The sequence below is a fragment of the Physeter macrocephalus genome, chromosome 15 (assembly GCF_002837175.3).
Source record: "Physeter macrocephalus isolate SW-GA chromosome 15, ASM283717v5, whole genome shotgun sequence".
NCBI classification, from domain to species: Eukaryota; Metazoa; Chordata; class Mammalia; order Artiodactyla; family Physeteridae; genus Physeter; species Physeter macrocephalus.
In genome coordinates this window covers 6,336,765-6,352,920 of record NC_041228.1, presented here as the reverse complement: position 1 = coordinate 6,352,920, position 16,156 = coordinate 6,336,765, and the positions used below count along the sequence as shown (strand labels likewise).

The 16,156-nt window shown below is 43.6% G+C and overlaps 1 protein-coding gene across 1 annotated transcript in view; it reads left to right on the top strand.

Annotated features, from left to right (window-relative positions):
- The window catches only part of KHDRBS3 (KH RNA binding domain containing, signal transduction associated 3), a 162,470-nt gene that overhangs the window by 96,508 nt on the left and 49,806 nt on the right, over nucleotides 1–16,156 (top strand). The window contains exon 6 of the mRNA XM_024129440.3: nucleotides 9,826–10,021. Coding sequence (XP_023985208.1) covers nucleotides 9,826–10,021 — 196 coding nt within the window. The remainder of the gene's footprint in view (nucleotides 1–9,825; nucleotides 10,022–16,156) is intronic.

Genomic DNA, 16,156 nt, shown 5'->3' with positions numbered 1-16,156 from the left:
TGCCTCTCCCTCTCTTTGATCCTTCCCTTCTGTTTTTATCCAGAATCTTTTTTTTTTTTCCTTCCACCCATTCTCCCCTTGCAGTTTTTCCATAGAACTTTCATTCTGTCACTTTTCTTATATTTTAATTACAGCACAATTAATACAAACTACGATGAAAAGACTTATATTTTTACTACTTTTTCTCATCAGATCACATATAGTAATTGCTAAGTTAATGTCCATCTACCAGAATAAAAATAAATTAATATGGAAAATAATTAGGATAGAAAATTACAAAAATCCTAAGGGTGAGATTAATACACAAAAAGGTACGTTATTTTGTAGGGTTGGCAAAATTGGTCTTCAGATTATGCTTTGAGCTTTCTAGTGGCCAAAGCGGAGGAAAATATGGTTTTAGAATTCACTGCGTCTAAATGGCTAAAAACAGTCATAAAACCAAAGACAAATGTCCTTATTGCAGCCTAGCGCTTTCCAGTCCTGGGACCACTGGATGGTCATAGGTAGGTCCTCGCTACACCCAGTCCCTCAGTGAGTCATTTTGATTTTAGCTCTAAAATAAGCCTTAAATCTATTTTTCTTTGATCACCTTTTCCACCCGGCACTCCAGCCAGACTGGTCTCCTTTCTGTTCCTTGAACAGGCCAAGCTCGTTCCTTTCCCTGTCCTTTGCCTTCCCTCCTCCTCCTCGGAAGGCCTGTCTGCAGCTGCCTGCCTGCCCCTCAGCATCCTGTTCTCAACACACACAGGCACCATGTCAGAGAAGCCTTTGCTGGTTGCCTTGTTTGAAGTGGCCGCCCCCTAACCCAGACGCAGGCCCACAGCACCCTTCTTGGTTACATGGTAGCATTTATCAAACTGAATTTACCTTTCTGACTTGTTCACTTTTTCATTGGTTACTCCTCAGTATTATGTAAAACCTTAAAGGCCCCTGTGTCCCTAATGTTTGGCATATAGGAATCACTCAGTAAATACATGTTGAATGAATACAGTACAATCGCAAATTCTTCAGACTCTTCTGATCAAGTGTTGACCATTTACAACATTTTTTGTTAGTGTAGTTCTTGTCTGTCATGTGACTGGATTACCAGGGGACTAGCTTTTTGGGAATGGTCACATGGACAGCACCACTTTGGAATTTCACGGCAGAACAGGTCATTGCTGGAACCTTCATGAACGTTCCCCTCTGTTATCACTTCAGGGTAGCTTTCTGCTGAAAGATGTAAATGATCTAAAATTAAATCCTGCAGAAGGGAGTAATAAGTATTTTAATAAAACCTTTTCATTCAGTTTCAAATGAGAGGACTAAACTTACTTCTTTTTTACTTAGGAGATAAGGAAGTTTCTTTACTTCCGTTCTGCCCCGTGCAGCCCTGTGGTACGTCACCGCCCTAACTCCCCGCACGGACCCCAGCAGAGGACACATCAGGGAAGATTAGGACTGATGCCACTCCAGGCAAACTCTCTGTTTAGCTCTGTGGTTTTCTCCGTAGGGTCTCCACCACATATATTGCCTGCTGCCCTGGTGGTCTGGGCTGGACAGTTTTGAGCCCTCAAGGATGCTCCCTTCCTTTCCCCTCTTCAGAACAGCTGGCTAGTTCTGTGTTGCTTCTCCACTGGCCTTGTCTGGCCCATCTGGCCCTTTCCCCAAGGAGCAGGCAGTGTTCTCTCCCTGCATTTGTTACCAGAAAGAGCAGGAAGAAGAAGTGAACAAAGCAGATGAAGCCTGTCTTTCTAAGTAGTAAGTACGCATTCACCGGCATCGGGTGCTGAATGTGGTGGTTTTGTTTCAACTTAGGACATGAGGCTGACCCATTCACGCAGCTTTTATCAAATGGGGAAAATTTTCAGCTACAGTTTCTTTAAAGAGTTTGCCTTCCCCTTATCTCTTCTTTTCTTGGAGTGCAACCCCATGTTAGATCTTATGATTGCACTTCCCGGACTGTATGCCAGGGTGCTGAGATGCTGCCTCACACTCACAGGACTGCCGTGGAGAGTTGAAAATTTCATGGGACCACTGCAGTAACCGGCAGCTTTCAGACACTGCATGAACTATCAGCTGAAGTTAATCATTTATTGTTTTAACACTAGGTCATGCCCCACTGATTTCAGTGACATCATATCTTTGTATAACCGGCATCTCGGCAGCGGCTGTGATAAATACTAGGTAGCCACAGTGGCTCTGGCTGTCGGGCACCACGTGACTTCCCAAACCAGGGGATCAGATGGGACTCAGCCACTCTCATTTTCTCATCCACACTGATTTTCACATGGTACCTATTCTCTCTTTAAAATGGATTGTGAGTAACATCATAGATGCTAAAGATTGTTTTAATGACAGAAAATGATACATTCTTCTCCGCAGTATGTGAGAAATGTTATCGGGAAAGCTGAATAGTTAATATATGGGCCATAAATATTTCACCAGCATATGATATGATTTATATTATTCTACCAATCTCTATTAAAAAGTCCTTCTTTATCATTAAGGAAAGGCTGGATATAGGAAAATGATAATATATTTCTTTTCCTACTAGCCAAAATTATAGAAATTTCCAATTTTAAAAACCCATTAATTTGGGATGTTATGTAAACTATATGATTGCCTCCTGGATTTACCTTCTGAGGACCTTGTACCACCTGACCTGTCAGAACCATCACTCTCCTCTCCTTCCTTTCAACTCTGTGTCTACTGTCCATGCCTTTGTTAAAACCCAGACAGTGGTTGACCGCACGCGCGCCCCGCGCCCCAGGCAGACACTGGAGGCTTTCCTCGGACACGAGCTTCTCTGCTTCTCTTGCCGTTAAGACCTGGACTGCCCCTCCGTCCTCAGCATTCACCCCCTTTGGCCCCCATGCTCTCCGAGTATGTGTTAGTGCAGCCACGCTGGAGTTGATTAAGGGGAGGCAAAAGGAGAAAAACGTGTGCTTTCTTTTTAAAATCACCTTAATAGGCTTTGGGAAGGCAATAACTGAGGCAAATAATGTGGCAAACAGCGAGAAAACTTCTGATAAGAACTTGTAACCTAAGTGCAGCCTGGAACAGACACGTGAGAAAAGCCGCTGAGCACAGTTCTCCTGCTTAACGGTGCATCAGCGCAGCCTGAAGCCGGGTGTGGGTTCCCGGTCCTCCTGTCGACTCCAGTGCCGGCTGAAGGAAGGCTTGGATACCCATCAGGCCAACTGACTTTTCCTAGAATAATGTCAAGCAAGCGCCGCCGACAGGCTGCAGCCCTGTAGGGTGGAAGGAGCCCAGTGAGTGTTTCCTGTGCAGTGGGCGTCTCCTCCCCTCCCCTCCCCTCCCCACCCTGGCTCTTCAGAAGTTGTCATCAATTTTTTTCCTCTTTGGCCGTCAGTCAGTTTCTGGTGTTAGGTCATTTAATGTCACACATTTTCCTGAGCTCTTTCTCTGACAAACTGAAGTTGCAGAGATCATGACCAAATCATTGTCCTGCCATTCTGGGATTTTTAAGGAGAAAGTCAGAGAAACAAGCAGTTATGGCAGAACGGCTGAAATAGAGCACGAGGGATGTGAGGAAAAGTGAAGCGGAAGCAGAAACGATAGCGCAGATCCTCCTGAATGGGGAGTGTGGGTACAAACACACTGAGGATGAAGGTAAAGTAATAAGGCAGGGTAGTGCCAGAGGGAAGTCATCCCATGCAGAGGGGCAAAGGCTTGAAAGCAGGAAAAATGGGGCCATCTGCCTGGAGTTAGGGTGTGGCTATGGGAAAATCAGAGTCACCCCCAGCCCCTGCTAGCTGCATGGTCTCAGGAAACTTCCCTCGCTAAGCCTAGTTTCTTCGTCTGTACACTGGAGATAGGACGTTGAGCACACATTAATCCATATCCTACTTAATTTTTTAAATGTCCCATTGAAGCCCAGACTGTGGCCTGATTCCTTTTCTGATCACTCAAAATGATCCCTCACTAAAAATAGAATTCCTGTAGCACAGATATCTGATCAGTCCTGGCAAATTGCACATCTCTCTTAACTCCTTTATCATCAGTTTCACCGTCATCACAGAGGAAGAAGACGTGTGCTGCATAGTTCCAGAAGGCAGAAGTAAGGCTGATACTTAGAAACGATAAAGATTTTTGCTATCTTTGTTTATAAGGAAAAAAAGTAAAAACATGCTAACAATCAGAATTGGAAGACCGTGACAGGCTTCAGAGTACCGAGCGAGCTCTCCGTCTTCAGGGGGATAGTCCCTGGATGAAACGATAAGTTTCTTGTACTTTTAAGAGGGTGGACTCTCTCACGCCGTCTTACGTTGTCAACAGTTTTACTAGTAACCAGTTTGTAACTTGTTGGAGAAGAAACAGATTGCACTGGATTTCTTACAGACTGTGTACAATGTAGGATACCATAACACTTAGTCTTTTTTTTTTTTAAATTGCATTGAAGGTTGGGTGGTTCGCAGAATAAAGAAAAGAGATAACCAACAGGTTTCATAACAGGTCTATAACCTCTGGATCCAAGCTACCCACAGCAGCACTTGAAATGCAGAGTCTCAGTCCCCAGCCTGGATGTACTGATGCCGACTCTGCCCCGAAACCCGGCCCCAGGTGATGTGCGTGCAGCATAGAGTGTGAGAGGAGAAGCGCGGCCCTAGCACCGCATTTCAGATGATCTGTAAAGGGGGTCAGAGAGAGAGCTGCCAGAGTCCTCTATTCAGAACTTCTAGTCTCCATCAGCCCCGATGGCGTCTTACGTTTGTTCTGCGGGATTATGACCATAGGCTGCGTTTACCTTTCCCTTCTGTCCGGCTTCTCGCTCCCTTGTCAACCTCTGGCAAGAAAAAAAAATATCTTCGTGATTAAGCTTTCAGAGAGGTGAAGGAAAGTTGTCACATGTGTTAGGGATCCTATAGGAAAATAAATCAGCCCCCAGGTCATTACTGCATCAAGCATGGCTCCTCGGATGGATCTCTGGGATAGCTTATTCTTACTGTGAGACCATCTAGACCTTGACACTGGATCTCGCAGGCACCCCCTCTGTGATCAGCTGTAGGCCTTCCTCTTCCTGAGGCCCAGGCGTCCCCTGTGTTTCCCAAGGTCACCCAGCTGATAATGCTGGAGCTAGCTTGAGCTAATTCCATGAAATTCATTTTTTTGTCATATACTTTTGCTTCTCATAAAATGTATAGACAAAAGCCAAACAATGTGGTATATATACTGTACTCTATACCACCCTGCATCACTGTTGCTAAAAGTATGAAATGTACCTAAATGTGCTGCTGCTGAGTGGGTGAAATGAGCACAAATGCGAGTTGTACCTTCTGTCTTCTCCTCCTCACCCTTCAGTTAGCAGCCAGAAGGACGGTGTTCACGACAGAGTCCAAGCAGAAGTCCACGTGATAATTACCACTTGCTGAGTGCCTGTTTTAGCTTAGGCACTTGATGTAGTTGTAAACCTCCCAACTGTTCTGCGAGAGCTAGGTGTTATGAACTGGACTTGTAGATGGGAAACGAAGGCTCAGCAGCCCAGCGATGACAGGACTAGATTTGAGTATTGAGTGTGCGTGTGCTGGAACCCACATCACGTGCGTTTTCATCATAGCCTAAAACTTCCTATTAATATATAAACTGAATAATTAGTTCCTAACTGACTGAATACAAGAAGTTATTGATCATCCAAAGCACTCTTCCCATGGAAAGAACTTTTCTCAGTTATTTTCACATCTGAGTTTCTAAACCAGAAACCAAGGTCACCCTGCTGAAAAATGCAAACAGAAAGAACCATTACAGTCACACCCCTTTGCTTATGAAACTTTCTCCTCAGATGTGTTGCTTCTGCTTTTCCCTTATCCCCGTTCTGAGCAGTGTGGCACCCAATCCTATCAATTTGAATCAACTTTTCAAGTAAAAAGTTAAGTAAGTCCCCATTGATTGTCGTTATCAATGTCATCTACCAGACACGTTTTCTGTTCTCCTCCCATGTTCTCGGCCCTGCTGTTCAGCTGTACCCTGAACCTCATTTGTAGCGTGGAGTGAGCACTGGGCAGTGCAGCGGGACCTTCCCGTTGGCCCGTCACGCCGCCGTGCCTCCCTCTCACCAGAGACCACTGACAGCAGCGCTAGGACTGTGCTGCTTGACACCGTTGCTGCTTGACACCGTTCCCGTGGATTTCAAACCCTTAAAAACAGATCTTCAAAGTGTCTTTTGTAGACAAGTATCCCGAGCTACATATATCAAATGACATGTCTAAAATTCTAAAACGGATTCTTTTTTATTTTATTTTTTTTGCGTTACGCGGGCCTCTCACTGCTGTGGCCTCTCCCGCTGCGGAGCACAGGCTCCGGACGCGCAGGCTCAGCGGCCACGGCTCACGGGGCCCAGCCGCTCCGCGGCACGTGGGATCCTCCCGGACCGGGGCGCGAACCCGCGTCCCCTGTATCGGCAGGCGGACCCTCAACCACTGTGCCACCAGGGGCGCCCTGTAACGGATTCTTTAGTATGATTCCGTGTACCCAGTGGGCGCATAACCTAACAATGTCGATGATGATAAGAAAGAATGGTGAGTTTCTTAAATATAAAGTAATGTCTTTCAGTGTGGTAAAAGACATGAATTTATTGAAATACTGAATATTTTGTGATCGATACAGTACCTTGGACGGCAGGGATGGGGTATTAGATAAAGAAGCAGGAGCCTTATTTAGTTTGAATACACACAGATTGACTGAAATGTCACAGATGAGTTAGATGTACCATAAGTAGAAACTACTCTTTTCTCTAATCACACTGAAGATTTTTCTAGATGTATACCAGAGAGAAAAAGGTGAGTAAGACTATAGATATTACAGTGTCTATCAGTACAGTTCAGAGAGATTGACATTTATCTAAGTTGCTGATATTCATTGAGTAGGCAATGGGCTAAATACCGTGTATGTCCTGCCATTTTTCCTTCACCATAACACTAAGGAATGGGTTCTGTATCCCGTTTCACAATTGAGGAAACTGTCTTGGAAAGTTCAGACTCTTGATTAGTTTGAATGTTAATTGGAAGGCAGAGGTAAATAAGTACAGTCAGGAAATCGATCTGAATCCAGTGTCCTTGCTCTAGACCGCCAATTTTATTGCACCGATTTTTATGACCTAGTATGAAGACAACAAAAAAAAAGATCTAACTTACAGTGCTCAAAAAAGGGATAACACAAGTTGCCTAAAGGTGGAAGTCATGGATTTTGACGGTTTTGAGAAGTACCAGTCAGGTTTTTTGTAAGGTGTCCCTCCTTTGGGATTTGTCTAATATTTTTCTCATGATTAGCCCGGGGTTATAGATTTGGGGAACAAAAACCGCAGAGGTAAAATGCTATTTTTATTACATCATATCGTGGGAACATACTGTTCACATGACTTACCACTATTAGCTCTAGCTCATTGCTTTTTGTTGCTGAATCATATTCCATTATGTGAATGTACCCCAGCTTGCTTATTTATTCACCTATTGAACAAAGGGCATCTTGGTTGTTTTAGTGACTAATTTCAAAATTTCAAATTTCAGGTATTCATTGCAGCTATGTAGGAATGCAGTTGACTTGTTAACTTTGTATTCCAAGACCTGTTTCATGTGCTTATTAGTTCTAGTTTATTGTTTGTTCGTATGGTTGCTTTGTTTTGTTTTGATCTGGTTGATTCTTTGGGAATTCTTACATGGAAATGTCACCTGCAGACAAAGTTTTGTTTCTTCCTCCACAATCTTAAAAGTTTTATTTTCTTTTCTTGTCCTATTGAATTAGGTAGGACCTCTAGTACAGTTTTAATTGGAGTGGTATGGCTAGACATCCTTGCCTTGTTCCCAGTCTTAAGGGGAAAGCATTCAGTGTCTCACCGTTCAATATGATGTTAGTTGTTCTCTTTTAACTTGAGTAAATTTACCTCCGTTCCTAGTTTGCCGAGTTTTTATCATGAATGATGTTGCATTTCATTAAACACCTTTTCTGCTTTATGTGACCTTATGATTCTTCTTCGTAAGCCTTCTGGGCGGGCTGGTCACATGGATTTTCACTAATGCTGAAGCAGCCTTTCATACCTGGAACAAATCCCATTTGGTCGTGACGTGTTTAATACATTATTAAATTCAATTTGCTGCTCTTTTTGAGGATTTTTGCATCTTTGGTCATGGGAGATACTGATTTATGGTCTCCTTGCTTGTTTGTTTCATTGTATAATGTCTTTAATGCCTTTTGCCTCCTCTTGGACCACATGTCTCTTCCTCGGGATGTCAGAGACCACCTTGCTCAGCCCCCTGCCACCCTTCCGCAGCCTCTCTGTCTCCCAGCCCCTTGACCAGTTGTGGCTTCCACAGGTGGACTTAGAAAAAAAAATCTTGGGAGGCACCTCCTGTGACAGGTCCCCATAAGGGCTCAAGACCAAGTGGAGGCCAGTCACTTCTGTCTTCCCCGGTGGCCCAGGCCAGTCCCAGCCTCTGACTGGTAATGTAGAAATAATTTTCAGGAGGCATGTCCGGTGACCACCCTCAGAGAATGAGTTCGGAAATGTTTCCTCTGATTTTATTTTCTGGAAGAGAGTGGAAAACTGGTATCATTCCTTCCTTTCATATTTGATAGAATTCACCAGTGAAACCTCTGGGTCTGGTGCTTTCTTTGTTGGAAGATTATTAATTGTTGATTAAATTTCTTTAATAAACATAGGTTTATTCAGATTATTTAATTCTCTTTGTATGAGATTTGGTCATTTGTATATTTCAAGGAATTAGTCCAGTTCATCAGAGTTAACAAATTTGTGGGCCTAGAGTTGTTCATCATCTTCCTTTTTTATCTTTTGATGTCCTTGAGGTCAGTAGTGATGACCCCTCTTACATTTATGATATTGTTGTTTTTTTCTTGTTTAGCCTGTCTAGAGGTTTATTGATTTTATTGATCCTTTCAAAGAACCAGCTTTTGGTTTTGTTAATTTTCTCTGTTGTTTGTGGAATTTGAGCTTTCAGCTGTGTATTTGCTATCCCAGTCAAACAGGAGAAGAAGAGAGAACTGGTCTGTAGGCAGCCTCATTATCTGCTTGGTGCTCCTTGTTCGGAGGACATTGTCCATAGGAGGTGGGTCGGGCTATGCCTTTATTTTCTGGTGGAGCCGAATTGCTGTCCTCATTTCTTCATAGGACTCGCACACTTCCTCAAGTTTTAGCTTATGTTGGGCTCTTCTGCCTCCTGCCTTCCTCGCTGACTTGGAAGTCTCATATTTTATGTTAGAAATACATGAATATGTTGAATTCTACTTCAGAAAATATATGTGTTTATTTAACCTAAGAATGATGTTTTCAGTCCCTAGGTAGTAGGTCCACTCTTTGGGAAAGTTCATTTTATTCCCTCTCTCGTGGAATCTGATGTATGTTTTGGTCCCAGGTTTGCCAGCTATGTGTTCTCAGACGGCCTTAAGATCTGTTTAGGCCTCCGTTTCCTTGTCCGTAGACAAGCCAGGTAAGGCCCAAGTCATCACAGTGTTGGAGTGAGGGTTGGCTGTGACCCTCACTCCTCACAGGATGTGATGGAGGAGTGCTCGGTAGATGGCAGCCTCCCCAGATGTCAGTTTCCTGTTCTGTGTCCCAGACAGACACTGACTCCTGGGGTTTCTTTGATGTTACCATATTTATTGTTGCTGGACTAGCTGCCTAAATGACTTAATTTCCTTCCTTTAGGTAGGTACCTGTTTCTCATTTGCTTTTAGTTTTCACTTTGCATATGGTTTCCTTATTTCTTTTTACAGAATTTTGGAACACTGATTTTTGTGAGGTATAAATGCATGCGAACAGTGGAATGCTAGAGAATACCACGAGTATTGCTAATTTGACCCTCTTGCTTTCAGGGGAAGGGGAGGAGTCGCGGCCCGGCCAGTGGGAGTTGGGGTACCGCGAGGGACGCCGACTTCCAGGGGAGTCCTTTCCGCCCGAGGGCCAGTGAGTCGAGGAAGAGGACTTCTCACTCCCAGAGCAAGAGGCGTCCCCCCAACTGGGTACAGACCTCCACCGCCGCCCCCAACCCAAGAGACCTATGGAGATTACGTAAGTGGAGGTGTTCTGATGATCTGTGACCCAGACATAGCGTCGGGTGTTGTGACCAATATCCCTCACCTTGCTTTAGCTCTTTAGCAAACGTTTATTGAGTGCTAAATAAGTACTTGGTACCAGAGGCACAGAAAATGTGGAAGAAATAACCTCTTGCGTCAAATAACTTAAACCTCAGATATGGAAGATGAGTTTGGGCGGTGGCGAGGTTCAAGACCCGGGTCAAGGAGGCATGCGGGCAAAGCCCCCCAGGAGTGTAGCGTAGCATTTGTCCACGGTCCTCTCCAGGTTGCCTCTGAGTGATTCAGTCATTTAAAAAGCAGTTGCCTGCGTATACCAAGCTGTTTTTACCCTTAAGTGTTTCCTCTTAAGCTGTGCTGCTGAATACCGATTCTTAGTGGAAATTCTTTTCAGTGAAGAAAATAAAAGTTCCCAGTTTTTTTAATTAATGCATTATCAGTTTTTCCATTTATCATTCCATAATTCTTTGATATGGTTCATAGACTTACTTAACATAAGAGAAAGAAAATAACATCCATGGAAAATGGGCGGCAGGGGGTGGGGAGGGCGGAATCTTTAACAAGAATACAGAACCCCTGGGATTCTTACTGTAACTTTCTGGTTAACGTAAATGAGGAAGATAAGTACTGGATAGATGTTTCGTATTAGTAATTGAAAGTATTAAAGAAAGAGTATATGAACTGTTGTCAAAGAAGGGGGAAGTAGTGACAGGCCTAAAATGCCAGAACCGGTAGGTTTTCATGTCTCCCTTTAATGGAGGTCTCTTGCTAGGAGCTCAGCACCTCTCTGCACAGTTTCTGGAACTTGCAGTAATCCCTGGGCCACAGACAACTTCTTCAGTGTCATCTGCAGCCACTGAAGGAGCTGAGTCTTTGTCCTGGTCATACTGAACTTCTTATAATTCCCTGGATGCGCTGCGTCCTCTTAGGCTTCCAGAACTTTCCTCGTGTAGCAGCCTCGGCCTCGAGTGCTCCTCCCCCTCATCTGACTGTTTCCTGTTTGTCCGTGCAGACTTAGGTCAGCTGTTACTAGGGGAACTCACGGGAGGCAAGCGCTGGCCTGTTGAGCATCACCGCAGTCTCCCACCTGACGGTGGCCGCTGGCGGTGCAGGGACGGAGAGCCGCACCCCTTTGCGCTGGCAGAGCGCGCGCTGGGAGCTCAGCGAATTCTATTCTGAAAATAAGTGCCGTGTGGACAGCTTCACCATTTATTTGGCTGTTCTCTTGGGGAAGGCCTGTGTCTGTGTCTCGGCTCTGTGTTCTTTACAGCTGGACGTGGTCCTCTTTACTGGTATTCTTACCAAGCTGGCAGTCGTGCCTCAAATTCATCCACAAAGGCTGAGTCTCATGAGAGTAGCAGAGACTGAAGGAAAGGAAACGTTGTGAAATTCCTTTGCGGTGGCCCGGTGTCTGCTTTTTTCCACCTCGGCCTGCCTTGAGTTCTCTCAGGTTTGGGTGCTGTAGATGTGGCTGGATGGTGTCGCCGTAATCGCCAAGGCGCAGGGGGTGTGGGAAACCGGGATCCTAGGCCCCCCTGTGCTATAAACATGGTACGAGTCAGGCAAGGTACTTAGCTTTTTTTGGCTAAATCCACCAATCCACCTGTCTCAGAAAGAGCTAGTGCCTTATTTCCATACATTAATTCATCTTTCCACTCAGCAAAGATCGATTGAACTCCTACAGTGTGAACCAGACACACACATCCTCTTGTCTCAGTGTGTATACCCTGGTGAGTCTCGAATGAAATTAGATGAATACAAATAAAAATTTCTTGAAAGGTTAAAGTCGAGGGGAGCAAAAGGAAGAGAAATTCAAGGCACTTGGTTTTTCTGTGTTTAGCTCTGAGTTTTATTGATAAGTGATGGGAAAGGCATGAAAACAGTCGATTTGCAAAGTATCCTGCTGAGTTAATAACACCCCTTCCCGTCCACTACCACGGCTAGTGGGTTGGTGGCCGTGCAGAAGAATATGTGTCCTATCAGGAGCAGACGAGGGCTGGAGGGCTCTGAGCAGAAAGGCAGCCTGCATCGCGTGAGCCCACACTCACGCCTGGCACTCTCCAGGCGCGCCTCGTCCCTGAGGCTGCATTTCCCACACAGCTTGTACACCACGGCGTGGCCTTCAGATAACACACGGCCACGTTGGCTGTCTTGCTTATAATTTGCCATTGGTCTTAACCGTTTGAGATCCTAAAGATTACTCACACCGTACGCTTAGCTTTGCAGCATGGGAAGGGGAAAGAAAACCTTTAAAAAATTATTTTGTTTATTTGCTTTATTTCTAGGATTTTAGATCATGTGGGTATACTACAAAACATCCAACTTAGCCTGGGTCCTGGAACCACCCAGAATGGTTACTCATTCACGTGGCAAGTGGGAAAGTTGAAGCTGGTCTTCTTAGAGTATACTAAAATACCTATTCCATCGGACTGGAATAATCATAAATTAGGCTCTAAACTCCATGGGAGTAGGGACCCCCGACCCCCACCCCTGCACCCATCTTTATATTCTCAGCACCTAGTATAATGTCTAGCACATAGTCGGTCCTTAGTACCTGTTTGCTGAATAGATGAATATTCTCAAGACCGAGTTTTTAAAAATTGCCACCTGTGGAGAACCCACCCCAAATGCCTCCTGTGTGCTTTGTCGTTTTTAGTCACTTAGCGGTTTATATCTAACTTATTAGCATGTCGCTGTGTAGTGCAGTCTTCACTTAGTATACATCTGTTTCTCAGAAGATTGTAGACTTGTCAGGAAAGGCACTGTGTCTTGTAATTAGTCTCTAGCCACTAGCATAGTTTCTGGCACATTGTAAGCACTTAGTAAATGTTTACTGGACTAGACCACCCTGCACAGAGAACAGGTAAGTTTTCCTAACGAAGGTTGCCATGGATCTTTTCTAAGTCAGTTAACTGTGACCACGCCGTGGGAAGAATGTGATAGTTGGCCCTCGAAAAAAGATCTTCCCTTCCTTGTTCTTGTGCTCAGAGGGCAGTTGCAGGTTACGAAGATGTAAGACCGATTCTGTGCAGCTCCTGAAAATAACAGTCACGTATTATAAGTCTGATCACAGTATGAGAATGAACTTTCAAGAAGGATGTAACATTTAATGAGAAACTGCTCTCCATGAGGCACTTTCTTATATGTCATGTCATGTTGTTCTCACAGCCACTCAGAGAGGTGTTGTGATCCTATTGTACAGGTGAGAATTTCAGGTGTGGGAAGTTAGTGTCTTTCCCCACGTCGCAAGGGTGATACAGAAGGAGCAGATGCGGGCTTCACAATGGAAGCCCTGTATTCTACCTTGAACAGCCCGTGCTTGATTGAAACCAGCGTTCTGCGAGCTGAGATGATAAGGTCTCCTCACCTTTGGGGAAAGTGCAGCAGATCCTGTACCCTGCTGTCATCAGGAGTGCAGCAAAGGATGGCAGGAGATTACATAACCTCTGTGGTCCCTTGCAGTTTAATAATTCTCTGGTTAAAAGCTACTTTAAGTAGGGAAATGGAAACTGAGAACCATTAGGAAGAATGGGATGGGGTAGGATTTAAAAAATAATAATAAACAAAGCATTATTACATTGATTGGCAAAAAAAAAAAAAAAATGAAATAGCGCTTTCACTGTTTAAGAATTTCCGAGCATCTATATCTCTAAAAAAGGCTTGTCATTCCTTTGGAACTCAAAAATGTAATTTTTAATGATTTCCTTGAAATACATTTGTAGTAATAAATGTTCTGTTTCTATAGAACTTGTTGGTTATATCTAACCAATTCAGTTTACTTATTTTAACTCTGATTTAACATTTAGTATCTGAGGCCATTATTTCCAGAATAAAAGATGCAAAGAAATCATATCAGTTGCTTATTTAAACAAAAAAGGGGATGAAACCTGTTCTTTCAAATCCTGCCACAACTGGTGCTTTTTTGAGAAGGTATACTTTTCAGTCCTTAAAATACTCAGTGTTCTTCAGATTATGTATACTAAAATGAAGGTACTTCAATACAGTTTTAGGCCCAAGAAAAAACTCAATGTATGGTATACGTTAATAGTATTTTTAGCAAGTAGTTATAATATGCCCATTATAAAAATGTTCCCTATTAGCCCAAGCAAGAAAGCCTGATAACTTAAAGGTATTTTCTGGTCAAAATGTGCCTATTGAAATTGGACTGATTTTTCTCAAGGTGAGTTGGTGAAGATAACTTGATCATTTACAATGTCACCTGAGCCAACTGTTCTTCATCGGAGTCACTGTCACAGAATATTCCCTGAGTATGTGTCATCGAGAAGAACATCTGTTAGCAAATCTGTTCCACTGTGAGAACGTTATTATCACAAAAAGTACCTGTAACACACGGTAGCCATCTGAATAGTATAGGCTCACCACCTCTCCGTGAACACTAGTCTTCTGAGAATAACTCTAAGAATACAAGGCAATTCAACAGGATTAGCTTTTTTCCCAAAAGGAAGAAAACAGATAATGGATGTGTTTTCAACCATTTGAGTACAAACTGGGACCTTCTGCTCCACTTTTAACTTAGTAAAATTAGATATAATTACAGTAACTTCTCATCTCTTTTTCGAGAATAAGAAGCACCTCTTTCCCAGAATGACATTGATTCATTACTTATGTCCAAATAATTAAATAGCTGACAAATAATTAGTGTAACCCAGAATATATTCAATGAGAGCACTTTAACAGTTCAAAATGTCGTTGTAATTACACAAAAGGACATGTTTGATGCTTGCTGGCCGAGCCCAACTTACATATGAATTTCTAAAGTGAAGTCATTTTTTATAAAGAAAACACACAAGCAAGGTACAGTCGGCCCTCCATTATCTGCAAGTTGGGCATCTGCGGATTCAACCAACCACAAACGGAAAATATTTTTTTAAAAGTTCCAGAAAGTTCCAAAATTGAAGCAAAACTTGAATTTGCCCCATGCAGGCAACTATTTACATAGGATTTACATTGTATTTACAACTATTTAAATAGTATTTACATTGTATTAGTTATTATAAATAATCTGGAGATGATTTAGAGTACAAGGGAGGATGCGTAGGTTGTATGCAGATATAACTACATATCTGGTTTATATAGGAACTTGAGCGTCTGTGGATTTTGGTTCCGAGGGGGTCCTGGAACCAATCGCTCGTGTATACCGAGGGACGACTGTAGCTGCGTGTTCCCCAAACACTCAGTCTGGTCGCTTTATTTTACTGTCTCTGAAAAATCTTGTCCATTGCCGTCATTTCATGTGACATTTGTGTGTTAGTGACTACTAGATCTGCCGCTCCTCTGAGCTCTCTCTAGGGCCCCTTCCTGAGTCCCTCCCTACAGGCCCGCAGCTCCGTGCAGGCTGTGGTGTGGCCCGCAGGGGCCTTGTTCCTCCCAGGGCCCTTGTTGAGGGAACAGCACCGCCATGAGCCCAGGCGCCCAGGATCTCTGTTCGTTCATCGTCATTCCCTGCATTCACACGGTAAACACGGCTCACTTCTTCATGAATAACTGATCTCCATTTAATCTATGTCACAGCTGCTTTAGGGAAGATGCTTGTCCTCCTGCGTCTTAGGAAACATTCTTGCCAACCTCCCTGCGTCCAACTCCTGTGCTCTGATGATGGCCTCTCACAGTGCCTGCACTTTCCACAATTGGTAGTTACTTGTTTGTATATCGTTTTCACGTCTGACTTCTCGCTAACTTTCTTTGTTTAATCTTTTATTCCTACCACCTAACATATAGTAGTCCCTCAGTAAACGCTGGTTGTTTATTTCTTTTTAATTTTTAAATTTAATTTTATTTATTTTTTTATACAGCACGTTCTTACTAGTCATCCGTTTTATACACATCAGTGTCTACATGTCAGTCCCAATCTCCCAATTCAGCACACCACCACCACCACCCCCCGCCGCTTTCCCCCCTTGGTGTCCACACATTTGTTTTCTGCATCTGTGTCTCCATTTCTGCCCTGCCAACCGGTTCATCTGTACCATTTTTCTAGATTCCACATATATGCGTTAATATATGATACTTGTTTTTCTCTTTCTGACTTACTTCACTCTGTGTGACAGTCTCTAGATCCATCCACGTCTCTACAAATGACCCAATTTCGTTC